This window comes from Rutidosis leptorrhynchoides, chromosome 4 (assembly GCF_046630445.1).
Source record: "Rutidosis leptorrhynchoides isolate AG116_Rl617_1_P2 chromosome 4, CSIRO_AGI_Rlap_v1, whole genome shotgun sequence".
Taxonomy (NCBI): Eukaryota; Viridiplantae; Streptophyta; class Magnoliopsida; order Asterales; family Asteraceae; genus Rutidosis; species Rutidosis leptorrhynchoides.
In genome coordinates, this window is record NC_092336.1 from 5,291,571 (window position 1) to 5,319,445 (window position 27,875).

Below are 27,875 nucleotides of genomic sequence, written 5' to 3' on the forward strand. Positions count from 1 at the left end.
TAAGTTTTTAATTAAATGAGGGGAGTGAAGAACATTATTTAAGTATAGGTTTCGGGTGGAAGGTGTTTTTAGTTGAGTATGACCATAACCCTGTATTGGCAAACCGTGCCCATTCCCGACAATAATACGTTTAGCACAAGTAGTTGGATAATAAAACAAGAAATTACCTTGAGTGTTGGTCATATGAGATGTGGCTCCCGTATCCAAATACCAATTTTCATCGGGCGGGTTTAACGTCATCGTATGCATAGCGGACTCCAAATCAGTGGGCTGAGATACAACAGAGCTTGCATAATTGGAACTGGGCCGAGGACCCAACAAGCCTGCTTGATTATTATTCTGACGACTCGATTGACCAGTTGTAGGTGTTGGATTCGATGAAGTGGTGGAAGAAACAAGGGCGGTGGCGACCTGAGAAGCTGCGTGAGTAGCCATTTTGAGATTCTTCAAGGATGAGCATTGATCGTGCTTCATAAAAAGACGGCAATTTCTCACGATGTGAGATAATTGATTTGAGACTGGCATAACCTATCCTCCTCGATTGCAGGGCCGACGTTGCCTAATTGATCGGCCAAAATATTTAGTTCCTGACAGTAGGTAGATGCATCAGGAAATTGGTCGATGCGAGTGTTTGCAAATTGGTGTTGAAGATGAACTGCACGAGAGTTTCTGTTGTCGTGAAAAATGCCTTTCAAGCGATCCCAAGCTTGTTGGGCCATTGAGTCCTCTTTATAGACGGTACGAAGAAGATCAAGAGAAATCGTGCCGTAAATCCATTAGAGAACGATAGCATCTAATCGTTCCCATGAGGCTGTTCGTGCAGGAGGTGGAGGGGGTGGAGTGGTGGAAGAGGAATCGTCACTAGAGGCAGGAATGATGTGATCGAGCACTTCATAGGCTCGACAATGATTCTTAAAAAGGCCCGACCATAAAGACTATTGACTCTTTTCCATCTCGAGGGTGATTGGTATGAAGTTTTTGATGTTATTGACTGTGATAGCAGGGTGGATTTTTGATGAGTCTGCCATTGACGTGTGTGTTTGAGAAGAGCAGGGAAGGTGTTTGATTGAGAAAGAAGAAAAAGGTGAGTTAGTATACTTATGATACCATAAAAGAATGAATTCCATAAGTTTTATTGATTGAATGTGCAGCCTATAAATGCAGAGAGTTTACAACATATTTACAAGTCAGTAGCTAACATCTAGGCAACAAACTATACACTATTTAATGGACTATATTATGTTACAAATATCGGATATATACACATGTATTTTGACTTATTATTTTGTTGACTTATAGTTGAGCCCTTGTTTATTTTTATAATGACAAAATGATCATTTACATCGTTAGGTTTAACAAAAGGTTTACCGATTTTTTTTAGCAAGCATTAGAAGTGGGGACCATTTACGTGCATTTTTGAGTATGTTAAAGACGATCTATTAAGAGATAACGACTATCAAAATAATTTTGTAAAACACAGTATGGGGTTGGAAGTCTCAGGTTCGAATCTTATTTGGGACGAATATTTAGTGGCGGTCAGAGAAGGGTTGGAAACAGTCGAAGATTAATTCCGGGCTGCGTACATCAGAGCATAAGATCGGATTACTTCACTCGTAGCTCGAAGAGTAAATACCTTTCTACATTTACATAGGACCATTATAATTTACTCTTAATTTCTTTTTTTCTTGTAAAAATTTTACAGACTCCCATCGCCGATAACCTATTTCAGCGAGACACACACGACATCTTTGCGCGTGTAATCCAGTCGCTCGATTAGGTTTAAATCCCAATTTCTTTCACAAACCCACCATATATATCCACCTTCTTTATCTTTAACCTTCAATTCAATTTCCCTCCCTTTATTTCCCTCTCACCAGCGTATTATCAATTTCTAGGGTTTCTATTCCACAAAAGTCATCCGCTATGACTAGCAACAACAACAACAAAGAACCGCTCGACGTCTCCGATTTAGGTGCATCTCTACCAGCCGCAGCCGCAGCTGCAGGTATATTTACTACCCAGTCTAAACCCTAATTTCACATTTACACCGACATGTTTGTATAATTTTGAGCATTGTAAATCATATTTTCACGATTTCTCTGGATCATTTATGTTATTTTGAACTGCTTAAGCTATATAATATTACGATTTCTCCGACTCGTTTAGCCATTTATATAAATTTCGTGCTTATTTTTACTTTTTTTATACGTTTCGAACCATCTAAGCCATAGTTTCATGCAAGAACCCTAGTTATTCAATTTCACCGATTCATTTGTATCAATATATGACGGTAGGTTAATTTTTAGTCTAAATCCCTAATATTACGATTTCACTGGCTTATTTGTTTTTATCATTCTTGCAGCTCTTAGTGCTGGGGACCGTGTTGGCCTTGTAAATGCACTGAAGGTTAGTAAATTTCAGTTTGTTCAATACTGTTTATTTCTTTACTCTTGTTATATGCAGGTTATGTTTGATATTTATATACATGTTATGTCTTTCGCTTGCAGAATAAACTTCAAAGTATGGTGGGAGAGCACTCAGACTTTCTTGAGAATTTGACGCCAGCAGTCCGGAAGAGAGTGGATGTTTTGAGAGACATTCAGGTTATTGACTGTAGTATTTATTATTTCCATCTGTTATAAGTGTGTTTTACTATGCTTTAAGGTTTCAGTATATAAATTGTTATGGCTAAAAAGTTGGGTGATTGGTCAATGTAGCACACTTGTGTCTGCTAAATGCAATCGATACTATGTGAAACGTTAGATGGATGTATGACACAGGACAGTGTGGTTAGAGGCTAGTCTACCTTGTAAGGTGCGGGGTCCTTTGACCTCACTACATTCAAATTTTTTTTACAACAGAGACTCTTTAAATTGTATAGAACACCCCTAAATGTAACCATAGGACCCCATTTATTTTTTAAATTTACGATTTTCTTGAGGTAAACAATCCATAAATACTCTACAAATATAGTTAACTTTGAAATTTTTTTGAGACCCCATTTTATTTCCATCCTGGATTCGCCACTGAGTGTGGTGGCTTGTTAAGTTTCAAAGTTAACTATAATTGATTAGCTATTTTATTTGTTAGGTGATGGTAATTATGTTGTGCGTTTGGGGTTCTATGTTGGTTTACAAACATGGTAAACCACATCAATTTTTTGTGTGGACCATATTGGTACATTCTTGTAAAATAGCTCCATTTTTTGGAGCTTGTTAAGTTTTACGTTTTGTAGGATTACCGTTACTCATTCCTTTGCTATAGTGTGACTGAGGAAGTCGACGTAATTTATGTGTCCTTGTCGTATGTGAAGTACAGTTGTATCTTATTGTTAAACTATAAGAAGTACGTAAATGAAGGCTGTAATATTTCTGTTCAAATCATTTCTGTTGCGTTGGACAGTGCTCCAAAAACCATATGGTTAGCTAGGCAGCTAACCGTGATGTATACATGATCGGGAAAGCAGGGCATAAGCTATGTGGTTATATTATTTGATATTGATTGATATCTATCTGGCATGAAATACACAATAACATTAATTAAGGTTATCTTTTACTATTTTTAATATTATTTTAACTATATTAGTAAATGATGTTAGTTAAAGTTTGTTGTTTTTACTAATGGAATGGTAATTTGTAATTGGTCAGCAAAGAAGTAGTAGAGATTTTTTTTTTTTTTAGAAAAATATTATGTACCACACTCCACTTGAAGTTAAGAAATTTTTTAGAAACTGGATACAATACCGTCACAACATCAAATAACAACTTGGATCAGTGTAATGAATGGGAATTTTATTACTTTTCTCTTGGCATGCCAAGCACGTTAATATTTTTATTCTTATGCAGAGTGAACATGATGTACTAGAGGCAAAGTTTTTTGAAGAAAGAGCAGCACTAGAAGCAAGATACCAGAAACTATATGAACCATTGTATTCAAAGGTGAGAATACATGACTTATGGCAACTTGGATATCAGTCATTACATTTTATCTCTGAAATATGTAGATTGTAGACTGGATATATGTATTTTGGATAGTTATTGTGTAGGTTCATTATCTCTCTCTTATGTAGATTGCATATGATAGTTGGACAATAATAGGTCATCTGCACTTCTTATTCTAATATATCATGTACCGTAACTGCAGAGATATGATATAGTGAATGGTGTTGTTGAGGTTGATGGTGTAAAGGACGAAGATGCAATGGATCAGACAGATGATAAAGCTAAAGAAGGTTATATCTTATAATAACATTCTATTATATCAACTACTCTGAGTGGCTTTGTGATGTTGTTCCCTCCTATTAAAAGTGAATGTGACTTGCTTAAACAATACTTGCAGAAAAGGGTGTGCCTAGCTTTTGGCTAACTGCAATGAAAACTAATGAAATTTTAGCAGAAGAGGTACATGCCCTGTTAATCTCTTATTCTTTTATGCATTTTTGTCATAAAAAGTTCATTGATTTAATTGTGGTTTTCCATCAGATCACAGAACGAGATGAAGAAGCTCTAAAGTACTTAAAGGATATCAAGTGGTGTCGTATTGATGATCCAAAGGGTTTTAAGCTTGAATTCTTTTTTGATACCAATCCATGTTTTAAGAACACCATTCTGACTAAAGTATATCATATGATCGAGGACGATGACCCTATACTAGAGAAAGCAATAGGGTAATCCACTCTATCCTTAATTCATGATACAATATCTAATGTGCTTTTCTATTAAGCTCTAGTTTTGGCATTTTTTCAGGACAGAAATTGAATGGTTACCTGGGAAATGTTTGACACAGAAAATTCTTAAAAAGAAGCCAAAGAAGGGATCAAAGAATGCTAAACCCATCATAAAGACTGAGAAATGTGACAGTTTTTTCAACTTTTTTAGCCCCCCACAAGTGCCCGAGGATGAGGAGGATATTAATGAAGAGCTGGTAAGAACTTGAAAAAAAATCCGTAGTCACTATTCAATTCCATTAGAGTTGGTAATCTCTACTTATTTACGGATGAATGTGTTGATTTGGGTTGTATTTTGTTTTTAACATGCCAATATAATGAGTTAGTTATGGAGCTTAAATGTGGTCGTAGTCGCCAAACTTTTATTTTTAATTCATAGTCTTATAAATTTGTTTATTGGAGATTCAATCTATTGTTGTACTAGTATTGTTTCGTAACTATAGTTGGCATGTTATATGTTCAAGTGTTTCTTGGACTGCTCAATCTGACCCCGCACATAAAATTTGGCCCATCACAATTTAAGTCACTTTTGACCCTGTTACTGACCCATATATGTTGCATCCTATAACTGTCATTGTAACTTTTTTGAGTACTTTTGCAGGCTGAAGAGCTTCAAAACCAGATGGAACAAGACTATGATATTGGGTGAGAGCTGAGTCCTGTTTGCGAGTCAAATTTGTATTTGATGCTTGAATTCTTGTAACGTGACATATTTTAATTATTTTTTGCAGTTCAACAATACGAGACAAAATTATTCCTCATGCTGTTTCTTGGTTCACGGGCGAGGCTGCTCAAGATGATGAGTTTGAAGGTATTGATGCCGAGGATGATGAAGATGAGGATGCTGAGGATGATGATGATGAAGACGATGATGAGGATGAGGAAGAGGAAGATGATGAGGAAGAAGATGATGCGAAGAACAAAAAGAAGGTAATGTTTTCTTTGACAGAGTTTAATTAAAAGTGCAAAAAATTGTGTGTGGCAGTGGGTGCTGTTCACGTGGGTTGGTTAATGTGTCAAAATTGGTCAGTCTTTAGGAATGGGTTGATACTTGAAACGGGTTTAGTCTGGTTACTGAAAAATTTTAAAAGCTTTAATATATAATCTGTTGGTACAAGTATTGTTTTATAAGTATACAAGTTGGAAGTTATATTCTTCAAAAATACTCTATAGGCGACTTTCAATCTGTTGCTAATCTTTCAAAACTATCTGTTTATCTGGTTCATCATAAGTAAATAGGTTGAGATTGTTATTCTTAGTTTCAACATTTCTCAATGTTTTGCATTTCCTGACCCATTATATGTATTTTGTTTTCTCCAATATTGCGAATGAATTACGAGTAACACGGTTTTTTGATAATTACATGGTTTGCTGTGAACTGCAGAAGGGCGGCATGACACATGGCAACGGTGATCAGAGTGAGCGACCTCCCGAGTGCAAGCAACAGTAGCTCTTGGATTTACATTTGTTGGCTTCATGTGAAGGGAGCTCATATCTTTATGTTTTAGTCGTCTTGGGTTTTACAATATTGAATTATTTGACGATACAACTGAAATGGTTCATGTTTTAGGATCCTTTTGAAATGATACTATTTTCTGTGGGTTGGCACCAAGTTTATGCTGCTGGTGTGGCCTTTTATAGTGTTGTTTTGAATTTATATTGAATCTGGTGTTGTGGACTTGCTGTTAATCATCTTATTGATATATTTAAATTTGTCGCCTTTCGTTTTTGATTACATTTGTACTCATTACATAGTGCCAATCTTTAAAAATTTTCTTCTTATAGGTGAACAAAGTTTGTCACACCATGTATGTTTGCTGAATTATTTCGAATGTTCCTATATGAGAAAACTTGTCCTTCCACATTCATGGAGTTATCTTTCTGTTCAAACGAGGATTCTCAAGTGAACGTAGAATGTCGCATCAATTGAACCTTAACGATTTGAAAAATAGCTATTTACCAATAGCTATTTTATCATGCATTCCACATGATAAACAGGTATATATATAATATTACTGTATTAAAAGTAAACATCCATCTAATACAAAACAAGTATGTGTCGTGTACTCAAGTTATATCTATAAGACTACAACCACCACATCATCAGAACAAAAAACATTCCTGAATTATACGGCAGGATTAGATTTAGAACTTCAAAAGTTCACAAACATATTCGACTGACAAACCAGTGACTAGATTATTCGAAACTTGTATCCTATCTACTTAGCCTTCATTTGGGTGACTGGTTAGGATCTTGTTTTGATCCCGACATGGTGGCACTAGCAGCAGCTGTAACTGCAACAGCAGCAGCACCCAGCTTCACACCCCCTGCAGCTTTCGCAGCTCCTGCTATCTTAGCAAATGCAGCTATACCTCCAACCAGTATAGCTCTCATGGCAACTGTTGGTTTGACACTCATATTTTCTATTCCCTGCAAAAACCAATACTAAATCAGAACGATACTTAGGACACGGCATCTAACGGTAAGTATTCTACACAACTAAAGAGAAAGCCACTGATTATTTTCAACATTTATCATTTTTGGGATGAAATTTCTATCTGTAACAAATCAAAAGAACAATAATAATAAAGCTAGCGATAATCCTAGAAGGTAACAAGATTACACGTAGATGTAACGATTAAAGCTTGATTGAATAAAATCATCTTAGGTGTCACACAATCAGTTACTTGGTGGTGATTATAAACGTCAGAAGAATCATATAGATGCGAACGGGTTAATCGAGTTCCACTTATTGGGTCAAATGGTCAAGCAAATAGCAATAGCAAACTGGTAAACAGTTCAAAAACTCAATGATAACTCAAATCATTTTAATGCATATGAACTAAATCAATTACTATTACTTAATTATTAGGTTTAAATTAACTTTCTAATACCACATGTTATTATGATGTACAACAAGAACAATCATATTCAGAAAAGGTTATCACTTGGGACATCGTTATATAACTAAAACCGGTCGTTCCTGTCAAAAATTAAATCAACTATAACCATATGACATACTCATTACATAGCTTTAATTTTGAAACAATTTCCTTCATTTTCCATCTTTAAATCTATGTTTTTTTGGTTTTCAATGTATAAAGAAGTAATACAAATTTCATTCATTTTCATGAGAAAACAATTTTTTGATTGAGCCATAAACCTAACATGAGCTGTATACAGATCAAATTAATGGATACAAAAACACATCATAATCAAAACAAACACATGATTATTTATAATGGTAATAATCTGAGATCAAAGAAGCATGAAAACAGGGGCTAATGAAATCAAACCTAAATAATAAAAAGCTCTATGATTCAAGATAATGTTGAGATTGCGTTGACCATATTAATGACATAAATCACGCACACAAATTATAAATTGAGATTTGTAGATGAAAGAATCGAACCCTAAAATATCGCGGTAGAAAATATATAGAGCTTGCGGTTTATAGAAGTCACTCTTGCGAACAACCAAATAAAGGGATAAATTATGCCCAAAAGGTTTATTTGATCTTGATTCTTCATAGAAAATATGCGAAACGAGTGATTATCACCTGCGCGTTGCAGTGGGTAATGATTTTGTACGATAACTTAAGCATTGTTTCAGTAGTAAAAATGCTCGCGCATTGGAGCGAGTATTTGTTTACAACAATCTGAATATAAACAAAAGGTTAAAAGTAAATTAAAATTTAAAAGTTAATGTTAAGATTGAGGGAAAATAAAGTAAATGTATCAAAAAATAATAAAATAAAAGTGTGAACACGTTGGCAAAAACTACAATACAATAAAACTAAAAGTACACAAAAAGTGGTGTGTTTTTTAGTATATAAGGTAAAATCCTCATTTTTTTATTTAGTTCTTTATAATTTTCTCTTTTTCCTTTTTATTTATTGGTAATGGTAATTTTTTTTTTATACGAAAAACGAACTTACATAAAAAAAAAAAAAAAAGAAAAGAAAAGAAAAGAGTCTAAACGAAATAGAACAAAACAACCAATAAACTACAAGAGAAAAAAACTCTAAATAAAATGCCCTAATAAACCGAATGTAACAACAAACATACCGAACTAACCACTAAAAAGCAAAACTAAGCAAGACAAGCCGATAAATAAATACAGAAAAGAAAAGGATCAAAACAACAACTTTTAAATGGAGATGTGCAAAATGAATAAACATTGGAATTAACTAAAGATGCCAATTAGTTTATGATTGATCACTTTTGGGCCAAATGGTCAAGCAAATAGCCACATAAACAATTGGTAAATGGGTCAAAAACTCAGAAGCAGATAAAAATCATTTTAAGGCATAAGAACATTTAAATTAATTACCATTAGTATCAGTACGAGGTTAACATTTTAATACTGAATGTATTAATGAAGTATAACAAATTAGTTACTTCCAAAATAGTGTAAGTAATGGGTACAAAAGTGTTTGCATGACACAATCTGTACATTTGAGTTTTTGATCAACGTTCTAGCTTTGATCAAGAATGTCAAATACTATGAAAAACTAACTCGCACAGAACCATATATTTAAATGATACCTAGCATTCAGAAGCTTCAAAAAGTAAATAGATTATTTGTTAACCTAACAATTGAATTAAACAAATGAGAGTTACACGAGAATACAGCTCACTTTGCAACTAAATCAAAAGAACCTGGCGTATAAATTCGAAAACAATTGCATAGAAATGAAATAATCCTAATCGACAATCATGACGTCTTCATCCAAAACCTAAAATCAAGGTCTTCGATGAAAAGCGTTCGTCCTTACCATTTTCATGGCTTATTATCAACATGTCTTTCTTCTTTTTCGTTCTTGATACATCATGGTCCAATCTCACGTATCTGTTTCTTTCATGTTGTTTCCTCTCCCTTTTACATTGTTTTCATTTGATATCAGTTGCCAAATCTGCTTCTTTTTTTCTTCAATATATTCAAACACAAATGTAGGAGGGATGCCACAATTCTTAGAATTGTGTTCTGCACACACACACATATATGCATGTTTCTTTATCTATATACTGTAATAACAAAAGGCAACAACATGGTTTTCTCATAACAAATTATTCAAAAATTGTGGATTAATAGGTGCTACAATTTGTGAGAGTAAACAAAGTAGCAGCACCCTTAAGATCATGGTCTTCATTATGTTGTTGGTATGACACATTCTCTTCTTTTGTGAAAAATGTTGTAACATTCTCTTCTTTTATCAACCCTTTCTCATTTCCTTCATTAAATAGTATCTCCTCACTGCATTATTATGCAAAATCATATACATTTATATTAGACATCACTCACATACAAAAATCCAACAAATTGTGCATTATTCATTCAGTTTTTAGATACATAAAACCACCCGTGCAACTAAACCATCCCAAAATGGCTTAGTGGTTGGGATACTCGATTCAAATATTACTTTTTATTTAACATCAGTTTGGGATCACTCATGGGGACTAAACTACCAACGCGATCATCTCCTGCAGTTGCATAACCCACCCCAACTGCTGCCCTGGAGGAAACCCGGACCAATCCGAAGGCATGGCCGGTAAAACCCCCCTCCCCGCTGCCCCGCAACGCAATGTGCGAAAGACTACCTTGGATGGATTTCAAGGGCAGGGGATAACCTTGTGCGCAATGTTATAGTCACATGGAGTCGAAATCCTTACCTCTAACAAAGAGTGTCAGACCACTACCACTTGAGCTACAATACAACAAGATTATCATATCTAACTAGGCATCATATCTTCATATATGACCGAAATGGTCATGGAATAACCAACTAGCTAAGCCAGCCTAAATAAAAAAACCTTATTCGTTTATCCGTTTTATCCGTGCACCTAAGGTAGGTTGCGTGCTAAAAGGGTCTAAGTGATCAATTACATGTAACATAACGTAAAATTAAATAAGTTATTGACAGACAATATTACAGACCTGGGTTCGTTTATTTCATCGAATTCAAATTTAAATTCATGTCGTTCTCCCGAGGGAATCTCATTAATCAAAAGCGGTTTAAAATCCTGACATTCATCCGACTGAGGTTTCACCTCCAAACAAATAGTGGAAGATGGTGAATTATTCATATTCGCCCATGAATTTATCTCTTGAAGTTGAACCGCATTGTCATCTTCACAATTTTGTTCACTTAAAATATATTCCTCTTGATTCTTGTTATCTTGCTGTTGCGGTATTTGACCCGTTTGGCCTATTTGACCCAAATCGAGATCAAGACCATGATGTTGTTCATCATCTTCGTATAGATTCGGATCGCGGATATCACAATCCACACCATCTATTATAATTTGATCTTGATTTTGTTGATTATGAATTGCATGTGTTCGACAAATTGCTAGCTGATGCAAAACAATATCGAGCTCCGCTCGCGTATATTCAATGTGTCGTTGAAGTTCTCGTATGATACGATAACAACCACCAACAGGGTCATGAGCACGAACATCCGATTGATATATAATCGTACGCATTGCTTCGTCCTTTTGCGGTGGATCAAGGTCTTTAATTATTTTCGTAATGTTACTAACACCAAACAATTTATGGGCGTTTTGAAACTGTCGTTGGCGGTCATGTGGAAAGTACGGTGCTAGAACGCAATCCGGTGCACACTTTCGACGTTGGTAACGGCACGCTGCGCACGCTTGCGTGGTGGAGTTGGATCTTGTACTGGTGATGGTTGAACGGTTACTTGTGGTGGATGATGATGGATAACGGTGGTGGTTAATTAATTTGTTGTGATTATTATGATGATTTTGATTATGAATATGATTATTGGACATAATTAATTAATGTGCGTTTAATTTAATAAAATTATTGAGAAGAAATGCGAGTGCGTCTGCGGGGGGAATGGGGGGTTCCGTACAAAGAGACAATGGCGGGGGAAGGGAGTATGAGAGGGTGGTTATTTTTGAAGACAGGGTTAACGGTTTTGCCACGTGACCTAGCACGTGATAAATTATTTTGTTTATCCAGTTGTGTTTTATAAAGGCCATACGTGTGTGGTTAAAATGGTTTCATCCGAAATTCACGGTAACTACTTTCCACTTTTTACTAGTTCCTTTGGTTTAGTTCATTTTATAGTAATTCTAACTATTCAAAGTACTATTAATTAGTATTGTATCTAGGTTTCGAACCCTTCAACGGTTAGGGATCTATGTTTCATTCATATTGTTACTTTATCAAATTTGATAACAATATTTGATGTAAATCATAAAATCAATCAGCACCAATATAAGGAGCAATCTCGTAAGCACATGAATCTCCGATTACCAAAGACGGAAACTGAATCGTTGTTCTATGATAATTCATCCAAGACTGCAGGTAAGCTTTATTCACATGACTCACAGTGAAACTTATTTATAGATCGTATTACGAGTCCGTTTATCAAGTGAAGTCTAGATATAATGAGAAATATTGAGTTTTATTGTTGCTGCGAGTTATATTCCAATATTTTTTTTTTATGAAAGCCAAGTTCTCGGCATCACTTTAACCACCTTCTCGATTATGTGTCACGCACCACATATATTGAGATATACGATGTGAACAACAAGCACAACACACTTAAATTAAACTAGGTGAAATAGTTTTCAACTCATCTCATTACCATATTCAGATTATCTTCACAACTTCTTATAGCCTCATTTGCTATCAAAGTTTGCCTACAACATCACTAATAACCATACTTTTACAAAATGTAGGAAAACTCTATATAGACGTTAGAATGTCAAAATTTAGTAAGATTAACTTAACTCCCAAGTGTGGGAATCGACAATATAGATTTCGGGGATTAGAACCAAAATCCCATATCCTCCATGTTTAGCATCCGATTTCAAGTGGATTTTTCTCTCCCTGACGTTCCACAACAGCAACCTCTGTGGTCGTCAACAGCAATGAGACAGTGCACATTTTCATAGTACTTGTTAGCATTTAAGAGAGAGATGATCCCTACATTCGACATCAATGGCTGAAAGGTAACAACTAACAACTTATCTTCAACATCTGACCACTGAAGACTAAAGAGTACTAATTCAACCCAATTATGAGATTTAACGCCGTTTTCAGTTATACCGAGTTGATAGTGGGTTAAATAGTATTGAGTAAAAGTTTTTATAAGTCACACAGAGTTTCATGTATCTACAACCTCCTAAATTGAATATTATTTTAATTATTATATTATTTTTAAATTTGTTTGGAATTATACATCCGGTATATATAACTATGTGTGAAATTCAACAAAAATGATAAATTGGTGTCATTGGGTCTCATGTCAATTCAACATGTTTTAGACCCAACTTAGATACAACTGAACCTATATAAGAAGTACAGAGTATATAAGAGACTCGTGTAGAGATCTAGTAAACATCATCGTGATTCCTTTGTATAATAATAATAAAGGATGGGCAAATTAGTAGCTTATGCAGAGTAAAAAAAAAAAAAAAAATTATGCAAAGTTTCTATGGAACAAGGAATAGCTTATTTGGCTGACTCAGAATTTTTTTTTTATCAGGGGCGATTTTTTTTTTTTTTTTAAATATTGGGATTTTTTTTGGCAAAACATGGAGGTTTTGGGGTAAAATATAGAGTTTTTTGAACAAAATTTGTAGATTTTTGGGCAAAATACGAAAGTTTTAGGGCAAAATATGAATGTTTTTGGGCAAAGTATGAAGGCTTTGGGGCAAAAAAGGGCGCAAAATCGAAAACCAAAAAAATTTGCAATAAAAACTGAAAATTCACTTGGGCCGGGCACCCACTGCCCTTACATAGGTCCGCCCCTGCCTGGAAGCATCTACTAAGGCTGTTCTCACAACATTTAGAGGATCTATTATTCCAGCCTTCACCTTGTCAACATATTTGTCTTGTAAAAATACAAAAAAATTACTCCGCAGCGAAGCGCGGATTTTTTTATCCTCGTTATCACCAATTATAAGTTTCAAGAAGAACAATGTGACACAGTGAATAAAACAAGCTAATCTAAATTCACGATCGATCAGCGTTAGTTGCAGCACGTTGCTGGTTATCTAATAGGAAAGCTAAAGCCACAAGCAAACATTTCACTTCTTTATACTACGTATATGTTTGCCCTAATGTAAAAATATTAACAAAATTGAGGGCAGACTGAAGGAGATTCGTACCAGCTTCCTTGAAGTAGATGACCTGCAAACAGTTATATATACATGTATGTAAATGATCAGATTTCATTGAGTATTCAGAAACCTAGAAATTATACACCCACATACACATACATGACACATCTATCTATGTATATATAACAAAAATATAAGATGAAATATAATACCTGATTGATGAATTCAATGCAGCAGCGATCCGATACATGAGTGATGACTGAGAAACAATTGAAAACAAAAAAGATGAGCTGATTGAGAAGAAACGCAAAATGAGCAGATACACGAGGGTTTTAACTTTTAACTATCAAGTAGGGTTTAAGGCTTTAAGCCGAAGCTTAAGTGCTTAATACTTGTGTATTCGGGTTAATAGTAGGATACGGTCAAATGTATAAACAGGTAGTAATTTCGGGTCGCCCAACCCGTACTCAACAGCGTTTCTTAAGTTCTCCGGATCTTTTTTTTTTCTTTTTCTTTTCTTCCTGTCATTGAGTTAATAGTAGTAGTTGTTATAATTCAGTAGGCATATAACTACCTTTAATTGTTATAAGAACAAAGAGAGAAAAAGAGAGAAGAAAGAGAGAAGAAATATTGATATTTATATTTCAAGAGAAATGGTGCACCTTAAATGGTTACCATACATGTCTATTTATAGTATAAAATATTACTATGCAAGAAATATAATAATAATAAAATTAACATCCAATCTAGATATTTTATAACACAATCTAGATATTTTATAACACTCTCCCTTGGATGACAATTTTATTAGAGAATAACTAGTACTGCCTCGTTAAAAACCTTGCTAAAGAAAACTCATTGGGATAAAACTTTAGCTAAGGGAAAAAGAGTGCAGCATAAAGTTGACTCCCCCTCAAGTAGGCAACGCCTGAGTTGTTACATCTTCTGAACATGCCTCATGCCAATATTATGAACGTGTGTTCTGAAAATAGCAGTTAGCAGTGCTTTGGTATAAAGATCAGCAGAGTTGTTGATTGAACGTATCTCATTTTAATCTGGTTATCTTTTACGATATCTTGAGTATATGAGAAAAATCTGAGGTTTTCATCTGAAACTGTATCATCTAAATCTTTTATGTACAAGTTTGGCCCTCGTGATTTGTCTACAGTCTCCTTCATGGTTTGTTCAAACCGTTGTTTCAGTTCCTATTCCCTTTCAGTCTTTTTCTGAGCCTTACCAATATACCATTCTTTTCCATCAAACTTATGACCGTTAAGACCGTTTATAGCTTTAGCGCCTCGTCATCATTTATGTTTTGTTCTGTCATTTTTGATACTCTTCTTTCATTTGTATTATGTAAGCTGTATTATCTTCATAGATAGTTGTTACGCTTTTATAGCGTTCTAGTCCACAAGAATCAATAATGATTTGTATCATTGATCTTAACTAAAATCATTCCCGAGTAGCTTCATGTAATGCAATCACTTCGGCATGATTTGATGATGTTGCAACAAGTGTTTGTTTTGAGAACGTCATGATATTGCGGTGCCTCCATTTAGGAATACATATCCAGTTTGAGATTTAGCTTTATGTAGATCGGATAAATAATCTGCATCTGTATAACCAAACAAATCTTGTTTCGAGTTGTTAGAATAAAATAATTATAAATCAGTAGTTCCCCGAAGGTATCAAACTATTTGTTTGATCCCATTCCAATGTCTTTTGGTAGGGGCTGAGCTGAACCTTGTCAACAAATTAACTGCAAAAAAAATGTCAGATCTTGTATAATTTATAAGATACATAAGAACCTCAATTGCACTAAAATATAGAACTTCCGATCTGTTAAAATTTTCATGATCTTCGCAGGAATGAAATAGATCAGTGTCAATATTGAGTGATCTAACAACAATGAGTTTGTCTTTAAAAAAAATGTTTTAAAATCTTTTCGGTATAAGTTGTTTGATGTACAAGTAAACCATTAGGCATATGCTCAATTTGCAATCCAAGGTAATACTTGGTTTTTTCAAGATCTTTCATTTCAAAATAATTCTTTAGAAGTTGAATGATTTCATAGATCTCTTTATTTGTTCATATGATGTTAAGAACATTGACATAAACAACTACGATCTCATATCCGAACATTGTTTTTATAAAACATACGTGCAAAATAAGTTTATATTTATACCCTTTTTTTATCAAGTAGTCATTTAATCGGTTATACCACATACGTCCCGTTTGTATAAACCCACTTAGAAATCTTTGTGATTTAATGGAATATATTCCCTTGGGTTTTACATTAGATGCTTATGATACCTTAACCCTTAAGGTATATTCATATATATCACTATTAAGTGATCCATACAGATAAGTAGTAACAACATTCATGAGATGCATTTAAATAACTACCAGGTTGATTAAGTATCTAATAAGTAATTGTATCCATTACAGGAGGATAATTTTTCCTCCTAATTCATTTCTGGTCTTTGTGGGAAATATTGAGTTACAAGTCTAGTTTTGCCTTGTAACTTCATTTGCACATTTCTTTTCGGATAAAAATTCATTTGTATCCCATACGTTTCACATCTTTAAAAGTGATAACGATTGATCCGAAAACTTTTCTTTTATCGAGCGATTCTAATTCAGCTCTTATTGCTCCTTTCCATTGAGCTCAATCATGTCCATTTTGTATATTCAATGACAGATTTTAGTTCCAGATCATCATCTTTATTCATGATGTCATTGTAACATTATATGAAAATATCTCATAGAGATTTTAGTTTCATTTCGGTTCCATAATATTGCATAATTTATCGCAATTTTAGTATTTACATTTATCAATATCCTCTGCAGAAGGAATATTGATTTGTGGTTCTTCTTGAACACTTTCTCTTACCTCATTATCAGCTGATTTTCTTTTTCGAGGATTTTTATCTTCGGAACCAATTGATCTTCCACGTTTGATGCGTGGCAAAGACTCAACAGTGACATTATTGCCAGCTTTTGGAATTTCGGTTCGAGCTGGAGCATTTATCGCTGGTATATATGATTTAGTCACTTTTTTATATCTGTAAATGCATAAAGTAATTAATTTGCAAGTTCTTGCATATGCATTATTTTTGAACTTTCGTTTCACATTCTTTTGTGCGAGTTCAATATACCTTAATTGATGTTCACATCATGAAGCATCATTTTATTTTTTATTTTTATTTCTCCCCCTAATCTAGGGAACAATGTTTTATTAAAATGACAATCAGCAAAACGTGCTGTAAAAACATCACCCATCATGGGTTCAATATATCTTATGATTGAAGATGTTTTATATCCAAAATATATTATCATCTTTCTTTGAAGAACCATTTTACTGTGTTGTGGTGATACAATTGGAACATACACTGCACAACCAATGTTTTAAGGTAGAAAATATTTGGCTCTTGGCCAAAATCAAGTATTAAGTGAAAATATTTACGACTTCCACATGGTATAATGCGAATTAATGTCGCAGCATGTAAATTTACATGTCCACATATAAATATTGAGAGATTTGTACTCATTATCAATTGTCTAGTTATTAGCTGTAAGCGTTTATCTATTGATTCAGCTAAACCAATTTTGTGTATGCACATGAGCAACTGGATGTTCAACAACAATCCCTGTAGATATATAATGATCATTAAATGCTTGAGATGTTAACTCACCAGCATTATCAAGTCTCATCCTTTTAATGGTGTAATCAGAATAATGTGTTCTCAATTTAATAATTTGTGCAAGAAAGTTTGCAAATGCCATATTACGGCTTGATAACATACAAATATGAGACCATCCGCTAGATGCGTCTATTAGAACCATGAAATATCAAAATGGTTCACATGATGGATGAATTGGTTCATATATCTTACCTTGAATTCTTTCAAGAAACATTTGTGATTCTTTTTCACAATATACTTTTCATTAATCACCATATGTGCTTTCCATTAATCACCATATGTTTTTTTTTTTTTTTTTTTATTTATAAATCACCATATGTGTTTTTTTTTATCATATATCCTTTTCACCATATACGCTTTTAATCATATGCGCTGTGTTTTTCACCATATGCGCTTTTAATCATATGCGATTTTCATCATATGCGTTGTGCTTTTCATCATATTCGCTTTTTATCATATGCGCTTATCATATGCGATGCGCTTTTTATCATATGCGCTTTTTATGTGCGATGCGCTTTTTATCATATGCGCTTTTTTATGTGAATAGTAAATTAATTAATTTCGTTTTACTATTCATATGAATTAATTTAGATTTACTATTTTGTTAATTGAGTAATATATATATACATCATATACTTATGACTCCGAAGGCTCAAATGAATTTGACCATATAGTTATACGTTGTACCTTGCACATTAATTTTCAGTAGAAGCTTTAGATGCATATTATTTTCAGTAGAAGCTTTAGATGCACTTTTTTTTTTTTTTTAATCACCAAATACCACAAACACTTTGTTTGCGTTTGTTCATAGTCATCAATGAAAACCATTTTCTTTAATTTTATTTTATACAATAAAATTAACGCATCATTATTCTTTTCAAAAACAATAATCTATTGTTATTGTTCATTTGTGCCATGTTTAACAACAAAAGTCAACAACCTCTGTCTTGTTTGTTGTGGCAACCAAAAACAACCTTTGCTTTTGTTACCGAGAATCCAAGACCAAAAAACAATTAATTTTTAATTAATCTTTTATCAAAACCATAAATGATTTTATTGATCTACGTTGATATGGCCATAAAGAATTGACGGCTGACCTACTTTTGTAAGTGTATTTCGGCTATCATCCCGAAAACGCACGACTTTTTTTTTTTTTATGAACTATTTGTTTCATATCTAGCTTAGGCAATTATTGTGAACATTTGGTCCCTATAAGAGCATTTATTTTTTAGACTTTTAGTTGATTTGTACTTGTCACAATTAGGGATAGCACCCGCGGGTCGTGGATGCGGATCCATTGGATCCATCACCCGTACCCGCGAATTTTTTTTAAGAGACATCCAATTGAACCCTTGTTCGTTGAAACAATTTGACTATATTTTTACTCCCTATTATTAAACGGGCCATTTTGATGCACACTCTTAAAAAAATAATTTGTTTTTTAAGTTTTATTATTCAACCTCCTTTTTTCAACGGTCACGTTTTTAACAAAATATTTGACAAGTTTGGAAAAAAGTTTTTTATTGATTATCATCAAAAGTTTTCTATTGTCACTCTACTGGATGGAATTATGGCATACAACCAAAATTGCAACACAACACTACATAAGAACAAAAAGGTTGTTTTTAATTAACATATGTATATGTGTTAAACTCGGAATAATAATAACTTATTTTAGAAAATTAACATAAGACATGTTGAAACATTTTTGTCACATTTAGCTCATCAAGTCTAATACTTATCATTGATAGATTTTATCACGTCTAGGAGATGTTTACTTTTTTCTTGTATTAAGTCCTACTTTCATTTACCTTTGTTTGAAAAAAAGTTTTTTTTTTACTTTGCTTTCTCCCTTTCTGTAAAACTCATTTAAACACTTTCTTTGTTTTTTTTATTAAAAAAAACTTCCTTTTTTTTACGTTACCCGTAAATTATAAATATATAAAAAAAAACTTTTTGTTTAAATTTTTTTTCCTAGTTTTTAAAAGGCCACTTGACCAATTTTTTAATTCTTTCACAACACCTGATATCGTGATCGTGACCTTTCACCAAAGCAAGAGATATTCTTGATAAACTAAACACGGACTCGTGTTTGAAATTGTCGGCCACAAAAAAAATTCATTTGATAAAAGTATATATTTTTTTTTTAGTTATAGAAGGAGACCACTTCATTTTCAATACTTCATTTTTGACAAAAAAACTATTCCATTTTACCATCCCTTTTTTTTTCTTACTTTAACTTTTAAGATATACTTTTAATAAAAATACAAACTACTTTTTCTTATTTTAACTTTTAAGATTTACTTTTAATAAAAATACAAACTACTTTTTGTATTTTAACTTTTAAGATTTACTTTTAATAAAAGTACAAACTACTTTTTCTTATTTTAACTTTTAAGATTTACTTTTAATAAAAATACAAACTATTTTTTTATTTTAACTTTTAAAATTATAAATTTAAGAATAAACATTAGTATGCATGAAATAAATAATGATTAATTGCATAAGTAATCATAAATGTTAGATAACATATAAAGACCCCGTCGTATTCGTATTGATCGGAATTAATCTCGACCCATGGTACCGTGTTGTCAAATGACGTGTTGCGTACATAAAGTACCGTGTTGTCAAATGACGTGTTGCGTACAATCATGAGGTCTTATTAACATAAATATAAATGTTAGTGAAGTTAATAAGAGTTAGATTACAGAAAATATAATTCAGGTGGTATAACCGACCATATATAACTTAAATAACATAAATATAAATGTTAGTGAAGTTAGTAAAAGTTAGATTACAGAAATATAATTCAGGTGGTATAACCGACCATATATAACTTAAATAACATAAATATAAATGTTAGTGAAGTTAGTAAAAGTTAGATTACAGAAATATAATTCAGGTGGTATAACCGACCATATATAACTTAAATAACATAAATATAAATGTTAGTAGTCCAAAATTTTGTAACATCCCGCCTTTTTCCATTTATTTTTCCGTTATACTAAAATAAAATCCGTTATATGTTTATAACATCTCCCGTTGATACGCGTTTTAAATTATCTCGTTTAGGTAATTCCCGCACCCGAGCGAAAGTTGAGGGACTAAACTTGACAAGGGATCAAACCCTTGACTAGGTCAAAGGGTCAAACCCCTTTCACCCATTCATTTCATCTTCATCTCTCTCTCTTTCTCTCTAGCAAGAACACACACACCCAATTTCCTTTCTCATTCATTCATCATCTAAATCCGGATTAGGGAGCTAGCAACCAAATAAATTACATATTCGTGATCCTCTCTTCATCCTCTTCATTTTGGTACCAACTTCATCTCATTTGGGTAACTTTCTAAAATCACTAGATTTTGTGTTCTTGATGTTTTTAACTTATAAAAGTGTTAATTAGTGTCTATGGCTCAAGTCTAACATGAATATATGATTTATATGCTCGATCTCGTTGTTTTAGTGTAACTAGCATGAACTTGAATTTTGGTGTGTTGTTCTTGAATTTTGGATGATCATATGTTGTTAGATGTTGAAAGTTGATGTTTTAAAAGTGTTACTAGCATCACTAGCTTCAATTTGATGTGTAGGTTGCCTTAGAAAAACTTCATGAACTTGATTATTGATTTTGGTGAATTTGGGTTAGGGTTTGATGAACTTGAAATGGACTTTTGATGTATTGAATGCCATGGATTATTATTGGTAAGTGTTTAGTTGGATTGTATGCTTGATTACCTTCGAAACGGCATATCATTCATGTAAATTGGTTGCCCGAATCATAAAATGCGTTTTTGGAACTTGAGCTTTGATTATGAACGTTTAATTACGGTTTTCGGTTGTTGTAAGTGGAAGTTTGGTTGATGAATTGCGTTTAGTTGTGTTCCTTGTCAAAAGAGCTTTCCAACGGTATAAGATACGTCTTCTAGTTGTTTACGGTTTGCGTTTTATGGTTGTTTGAAGTTTTGACCAAGACTTGAACCTTGAAACTGACCTGGTGCCAGACCACGTGTTATGTCGCGGCGCGACACCTCTTGCCGCGGCGCGGCATATGCCGTGGTCAGATTCTGACCTACTTTGTCAAATTTAGGAAAATGTTTGGCATACTACGGACCTCCGATTCACATGAAACTTGTTCTAACATGTTCATATATGATTAAAAACCTCAGAAAAATAGTTCGGAACCCGACCCGAACGTGTTGACTTTCGTTGACTTTGACCGACCAAAGTTTGACTTTTTGTCAAACTTAACCAAATGATTATGCAACCTTCCTAACTTATTTATATACTTGTATCTTGCATGAAACTTGGCAATTTGATTTCACATGCTAAATAATCGAGTCGTAACGAGCCATAGGACTAATTGAACATCTTTGACCTATCGTGTTTACCGTTATTGATACAACCTATTGTTTAGGTCAAGACTAGCATTGTTCTTTGCACACGTTTACTTGTTGAAGTACTTTACTACTCGTGCACTCAAGGTGAGATCATAGTCCCACTTTTACTCTTTTTGAACTTACATTTGGGATGAGAAAACATAAACATTTCTTTTACTAAGTGAACACAAGTACAGGAAAAACAAACATTCTACATACGAGTTTAGAACAAAATCCTCAATTCGATTATCATTAGTTACACTTGCCGGGTGTAAGCGAGAACTTATGTTGTATGGATCCATATGGGTTTGACAAACCCTCATTCAAACGGTTCGCTACCGTTTACGAATGAAATATATTTTCGAGAAACAGTGTATGTTCTAGCACTAAGTGATGGGGTTCAATGGAAGGAAATGTTAAGCATTGATAATTGGGTGCTCGTGAAACAAACTTTTGGAATGTATTACTATAAATTCATTGATGCAAATCTTGTGGTTCACTTGTACTTACTTACTTAAACCTATGATTTCACCAACGTTTTCGTTGACAGATTTCTATGTTTTTCTCAGGTCCTTGAACGATACATGATACATGCTTCCGCTCATTATTTGATACTTGCATTGGATGTCGAGTATATGTGCATTTCATGGAGCGTCTTTTAACTTTACTTTAAACCGTGTCGCCTAGATTTCATTCGTATTATAACGTTGTAACTTAACTGTTGGTTGAACAATTCTTGTAAACTTTGGGAACAATCTTTATTTTGAAATGAAGGCGACATATTTTGGTCAAACTTTGTCTTAAAGACTTATGGCCACGTAACGGGACCTAAGTAGACGGTGCCGTCAAACATGATTTGGTCGGGTCGCTACAGATGGTATCAGAGCGTTGGTTGTAGGGATTTAGAGTTCATTAGTGTCAACCTCGAGTCATAAGGTACATTGGTGAGTCTAGACTACAACCGGCATATAAACTTGAAGTAGGAATTACTTGACTACTTGTGCATTTATACTCGAACGCTTCTACTCATATCTACTCTTAGTTCATCTTAATCTCACGTTGTTTAATTTGATTGACACGCCACCTTGACTTTATAGAATAATGTCGAATGCACATATGAATCAGGGTAATATAATTTCCGGGATTATATTACGGTGACTCATATGAACATTCCGACATTATGGCATAAAGAATTTAAGGCGAGTCGAGAAAAAAAAAAAAAAAAAAAAAAAAAACTTCTCTTTATCTTTATTCTATATCACGGTTAGTATTATTGAGAATACTAATCAATGATATTCTTGTGTCTTGAAGGAACAATGGCTCCTCGTCGTGTACGCCGCAATGAAACTCCCGAACAAGCTCTCGAACGGATGATAGCTACCGCCGTAGATGCGGCCATGGCCGGTCACTCATCCAACAACAATAATAATAACAACCACAACAACAACAACAACGACAACAACAATGGAGCGGGAAATTCAAACGAGGGATGCTCCTATAAAGCTTTCATGGGGTGCAAACCTCACACTTTTGATGGAACCGGGGGACCGGTCGTGCTCACCCGATGGTTTGAGCAAACGGAAGCCGTCTTTAGCATAAGCGGTTGTCGGGACCAAGACAAGGTCAAATACTCCACTCACACTTTCTCCGGAATTGCTCTAACATGGTGGAACACCTATGTTCAATCGGTGGGTACCGATGAAGCTCATGCCCTCTCTTGGGCCAATCTAAAGGAAAAGATGATTGTTGAATATTTTCCGCGCGAAGAAACCCGAAAGCTTGAGGAAGAACTAAGAGCTTTGAAAGCGGTCGGAAACGATCTTAAAGCTTATAATCAACGCTTCGCCGAACTATCCTTGATGTGTCCTAATCTTGTTAACCCCGAATCTCAAAGGATTGAGCTCTACATGCTCGGTCTTCCAAAAAGCATCAAACAAGGGGTGATGTCATCCAAACCCACTACTCATCAAGCCGCTATGAACATGGCTCGCCAACTAATTGAAACGGTTGACGAAATCGTAGTTCCGGCACCTAAGGCCGAGGATAAATCGGGCGGCAACAAAAGAAAGTGGGAACCCTCCCAATCAAGCAACAACAACTTTGCTAAGAAGCCTTACACCTCCGACGGCAAGAAAGGTTATGCCGGGAACCTGCCTCTTTGCAACAAATGCAACAAACATCACTTTGGCGAATGTAGTAAGATAATTTGCCACCGGTGCCAAGGAGTTGGTCATAAGGCCAACGATTGTAAAAGTGCCACTCCCGTCGCTCGAAAGTGGCCCAATGCACCAAAGACGGGCACTTGTTATGAATGTGGCCAAACGGGCCATTATAGAAATGCATGCCCGAAGAGGAAAGATAACCCCAATACGCGCGGCCGAGCTTTCAACATAAACACCGAGGAAGCCCGGGATGACACTGAACTAGTCACGGGTACGTTTCTTCTCAACAATTCTTATGTCTCTTGCTTATTCGATTCGGGTGCCGATAAATGCTTTGTATCCAAGACTTTGACTCATTCTTTTAGCACCCCACCTCTTCCATTAGATACCACTTATACCATTGAAGTGGCTAACGGAAAACTATTAAGTGCCGACACATATTACCGGGGGTGTACGTTAAACATTTTGGGTAGGGAATTTGAAATTGACTTGATACCCATGGAATTAGGAAGCTTTGATGTAATAATCGGTATGAATTGGTTAGTCAAAACGAAATCTCACATTCTTTGTGATCTTAACGCAATCCGAATTCCTATCGAGAATGGTGAACCTTTGATTGTTTATGGCGATAAGAGTTGCACCAGACTCAATCTCGTTTCGTGCCTTAAAGTTAGAAAACTACTCCGTAAGGGTTGTTTTGCGATCCTTGCCCACGTTAAGAAAGTCGAGTCCGATGAGAAGCACATCGGTGATGTGCCAATTGTTAGTGACTATTCCGATGTATTTCCCGACGAATTGCCGGGTCTTCCGCCTCGTCGACCGGTTGAATTCCAAATCGATCTTATTCCGGGAGCCGCACCCGTAGCACGTGCACCATATAGACTCGCTCCATCTGAAATGCAAGAATTGCAAAGTCAAATCCAAGAACTACTTGATCGAGGTTTTATCCAACCTAGCCATTCACCTTGGGGCGCTCCGATTTTGTTTGTTAAAAAGAAAGACGGATCCCTACGAATGTGCATTGATTATCGTGAACTAAATAAATTGACGGTTAAGAACCGATATCCTCTTCCTCGCATCGATGACCTCTTTGATCAACTACAAGGGTCTTGTGTATATTCGAAAATCGATCTCCGCTCGGGTTATCACCAATTGAGGGTTAAGGGGGAAGATGTCTCCAAAACCGCTTTCCGAACTCGTTATGGTAGTTATGAATTCCTTGTCATGCCATTTGGTCTCACTAACGCACCGGCGGTGTTCATGGATCTTATGAACCGCGTGTGCAAACCGTATCTCGATAAATTCGTTATTGTGTTCATCGATGACATATTGATTTATTCTAAAAATGAAGAAGAGCACGAACAACATCTCCGACTTGTGCTTGAACTTTTAAGACAAGAACAACTCTATGCCAAATTCTCCAAGTGTGAATTTTGGTTAAAGGAGGTTCAATTTCTTGGTCATGTTGTAAGTGACCAAGGTATTAAAGTCGATCCCACAAAGATCGAAGCCATTAGTAAATGGGAGACTCCTACTACTCCTACTCACATTCGTCAATTTTTGGGTCTCGCCGGGTACTATCGTAGATTCATCGAAAATTTCTCTTTGGTTGCACGTCCTCTAACCGCATTGACTCACAAGGGAAAGAAATTCATTTGGGCGACCGAACATGAATCCGCATTCCAAATCTTGAAAACGAAGCTAACCACCGCCCCTATCTTGTCACTTCCCGAAGGCAATGATGACTTCGTTGTATATTGCGATGCCTCAAAACATGGTTTTGGGTGTGTATTGATGCAACGAACGAAAGTCATTGCTTATGCTTCTCGACAACTCAAAATTCATGAACGAAACTATACGACACATGATCTCGAACTCGGAGCCGTTGTCTTTGCACTTAAAATGTGGAGACACTATCTTTATGGAACCAAGAGTACTATCTTCACCGATCACAAAAGCCTTCAACACATTTTCGATCAAAAGCAACTAAACATGAGACAACGAAGGTGGATTGAAACCTTAAACGATTACGATTGCGAGCTTCGTTATCATCCCGGGAAGGCAAATGTAGTAGCCGATGCCTTAAGTCGAAAAGAAAGAGCGGTACCTCTCCGTGTCCGAGCTTTAAACATCACCATTCACACCAACCTTAATAGCCAAATTCGGGTAGCCCAAGATGAGGCTCTCAAGGATGAAAACATCTCTCTCGAACACTTGAACGTCCTCACCTCTCGATTCGAAGTTAAAGAAACCGGACTCCGATATTTCGCCGGAAGGATTTGGGTGCCTAGTTATGGGGACCTACGAAGCCTTATTTTAGATGAAGCCCATAAGTCACGATACTCGATTCACCCCGGTGCCAATAAGATGTACCACGACCTTAAACAACTATATTGGTGGCCGAACATCAAAAGGGACGTAGCTACTTATGTTTCCAAGTGTTTGACATGTTCCAAAGTCAAAGCCGAACACCAAAGACCGTCCGGACTACTTCGACAACCCGAGATCCCGCAATGGAAGTGGGAAAGGATAACGATGGATTTTATCACCAAACTACCAAAAACGACGGGCGGTTATGATACCATTTGGGTTATTGTTGACCGTCTCACCAAATCCGCACACTTCCTGGCCATGAAAGAAACGGACAAAATGGAGAAACTTGCACAACTTTACATTAAGGAGATCGTAGCCCGACACGGTGTACCCTTATCGATTATCTCCGACCGAGATGGCCGTTTCGTTTCTAGATTTTGGCGTACATTGCAAGAAGCGTTGGGAACACGTTTAGACATGAGCACCGCATATCATCCTCAAACCGATGGACAAAGCGAACGTACAATTCAAACCTTAGAGGACATGTTACGAGCTTGCGTGGTTGATTTCGGAAAAGCTTGGGACAAGCACTTACCTCTCGCCGAGTTCTCTTACAACAATAGTTATCACGCGAGTATTAAAGCCGCACCTTTTGAAGCGCTATATGGCCGCAAATGTCGTTCACCTCTTTGTTGGGCCGAAGTAGGCGACGTGCAAATCACCGGACCCGAACTCATTCACGAAACCACCGAGAAAATCGTTCAAATCCGAGATAGGCTTAGGACGGCCCGAAGTCGTCAAAAGAGCTATACCGACAAACGACGCAACGATCTTGAATTTCAAGTCGGTGACCGAGTAATGTTAAAAGTCGCACCTTGGAAGGGTGTAATCCGTTTTGGGAAACGCGGGAAGCTAAATCCGCGGTATATTGGTCCTTTCGAAATCTTGGAGCGTATTGGAACCGTTGCTTATCGTTTAAATCTTCCGCCTCAATTGAACTCCGTTCATCCTACCTTCCATGTATCTAACTTGAAAAAGTGTCTTGCCGAACCCGATATCGTCATCCCTCTTGAGGAACTTACTATTGATGACAAGCTTCATTTTGTGGAGGAACCGGTTGAAATTGTTGACACCTCCGTCAAGACATTGAAACAAAGCCGAATTCCGATTGTCAAGGTTCGTTGGAATGCCAAAAGAGGACCCGAGTTCACTTGGGAAAGACAAGATCAAATGCAAAGGAAGTATCCTCACCTATTCGTGAATTCGGAAACGCGAGATCTCGAGGAAGAAACAACGACTACTACGCCTACTTAAATTTCGGGACGAAATTTCTTTTAAGGAGTAGGTAATGTAACATCCCGCCTTTTTCCATTTATTTTTCCGTTATACTAAAATAAAATCCGTTATATGTTTATAACATCTCCCGTTGATACGCGTTTTAAATTATCTCGTTTAGGTAATTCCCGCACCCGAGCGAAAGTTGAGGGACTAAAC

At 35.4% G+C, this 27,875-nt stretch overlaps 2 protein-coding genes across 2 annotated transcripts; one reads left to right on the forward strand and one right to left on the reverse strand.

The window, feature by feature from the left end:
* The first annotated feature begins 1,825 nt into the window (after nucleotides 1-1,825).
* LOC139839485 (nucleosome assembly protein 1;2-like) lies at nucleotides 1,826-6,466 on the forward strand. The gene is made up of 11 exons (XM_071829549.1): nucleotides 1,826-1,994; nucleotides 2,358-2,406; nucleotides 2,508-2,603; nucleotides 3,846-3,938; nucleotides 4,144-4,231; nucleotides 4,339-4,400; nucleotides 4,482-4,666; nucleotides 4,746-4,923; nucleotides 5,328-5,371; nucleotides 5,458-5,656; nucleotides 6,111-6,466. The coding sequence occupies exons 1-11, from the start codon at nucleotides 1,924-1,926 to the stop codon at nucleotides 6,174-6,176; spliced, it is 1,131 nt and encodes a 376-aa protein (XP_071685650.1). The 5' UTR covers nucleotides 1,826-1,923; the 3' UTR covers nucleotides 6,177-6,466.
* A 3,104-nt stretch (nucleotides 6,467-9,570) lies between these two features.
* On the reverse strand, nucleotides 9,571-11,521 carry LOC139839447 (LOB domain-containing protein 22-like). Its single transcript, XM_071829510.1, has 4 exons — nucleotides 10,665-11,521; nucleotides 10,381-10,434; nucleotides 9,859-9,983; nucleotides 9,571-9,713 (listed from the first exon to the last, which is right to left on the reverse strand). Exons 1-4 carry the CDS (start codon nucleotides 11,519-11,521, stop codon nucleotides 9,571-9,573), a joined length of 1,179 nt encoding a protein of 392 aa, XP_071685611.1.
* Between the last annotated feature and the right edge of the window lie 16,354 nt (nucleotides 11,522-27,875).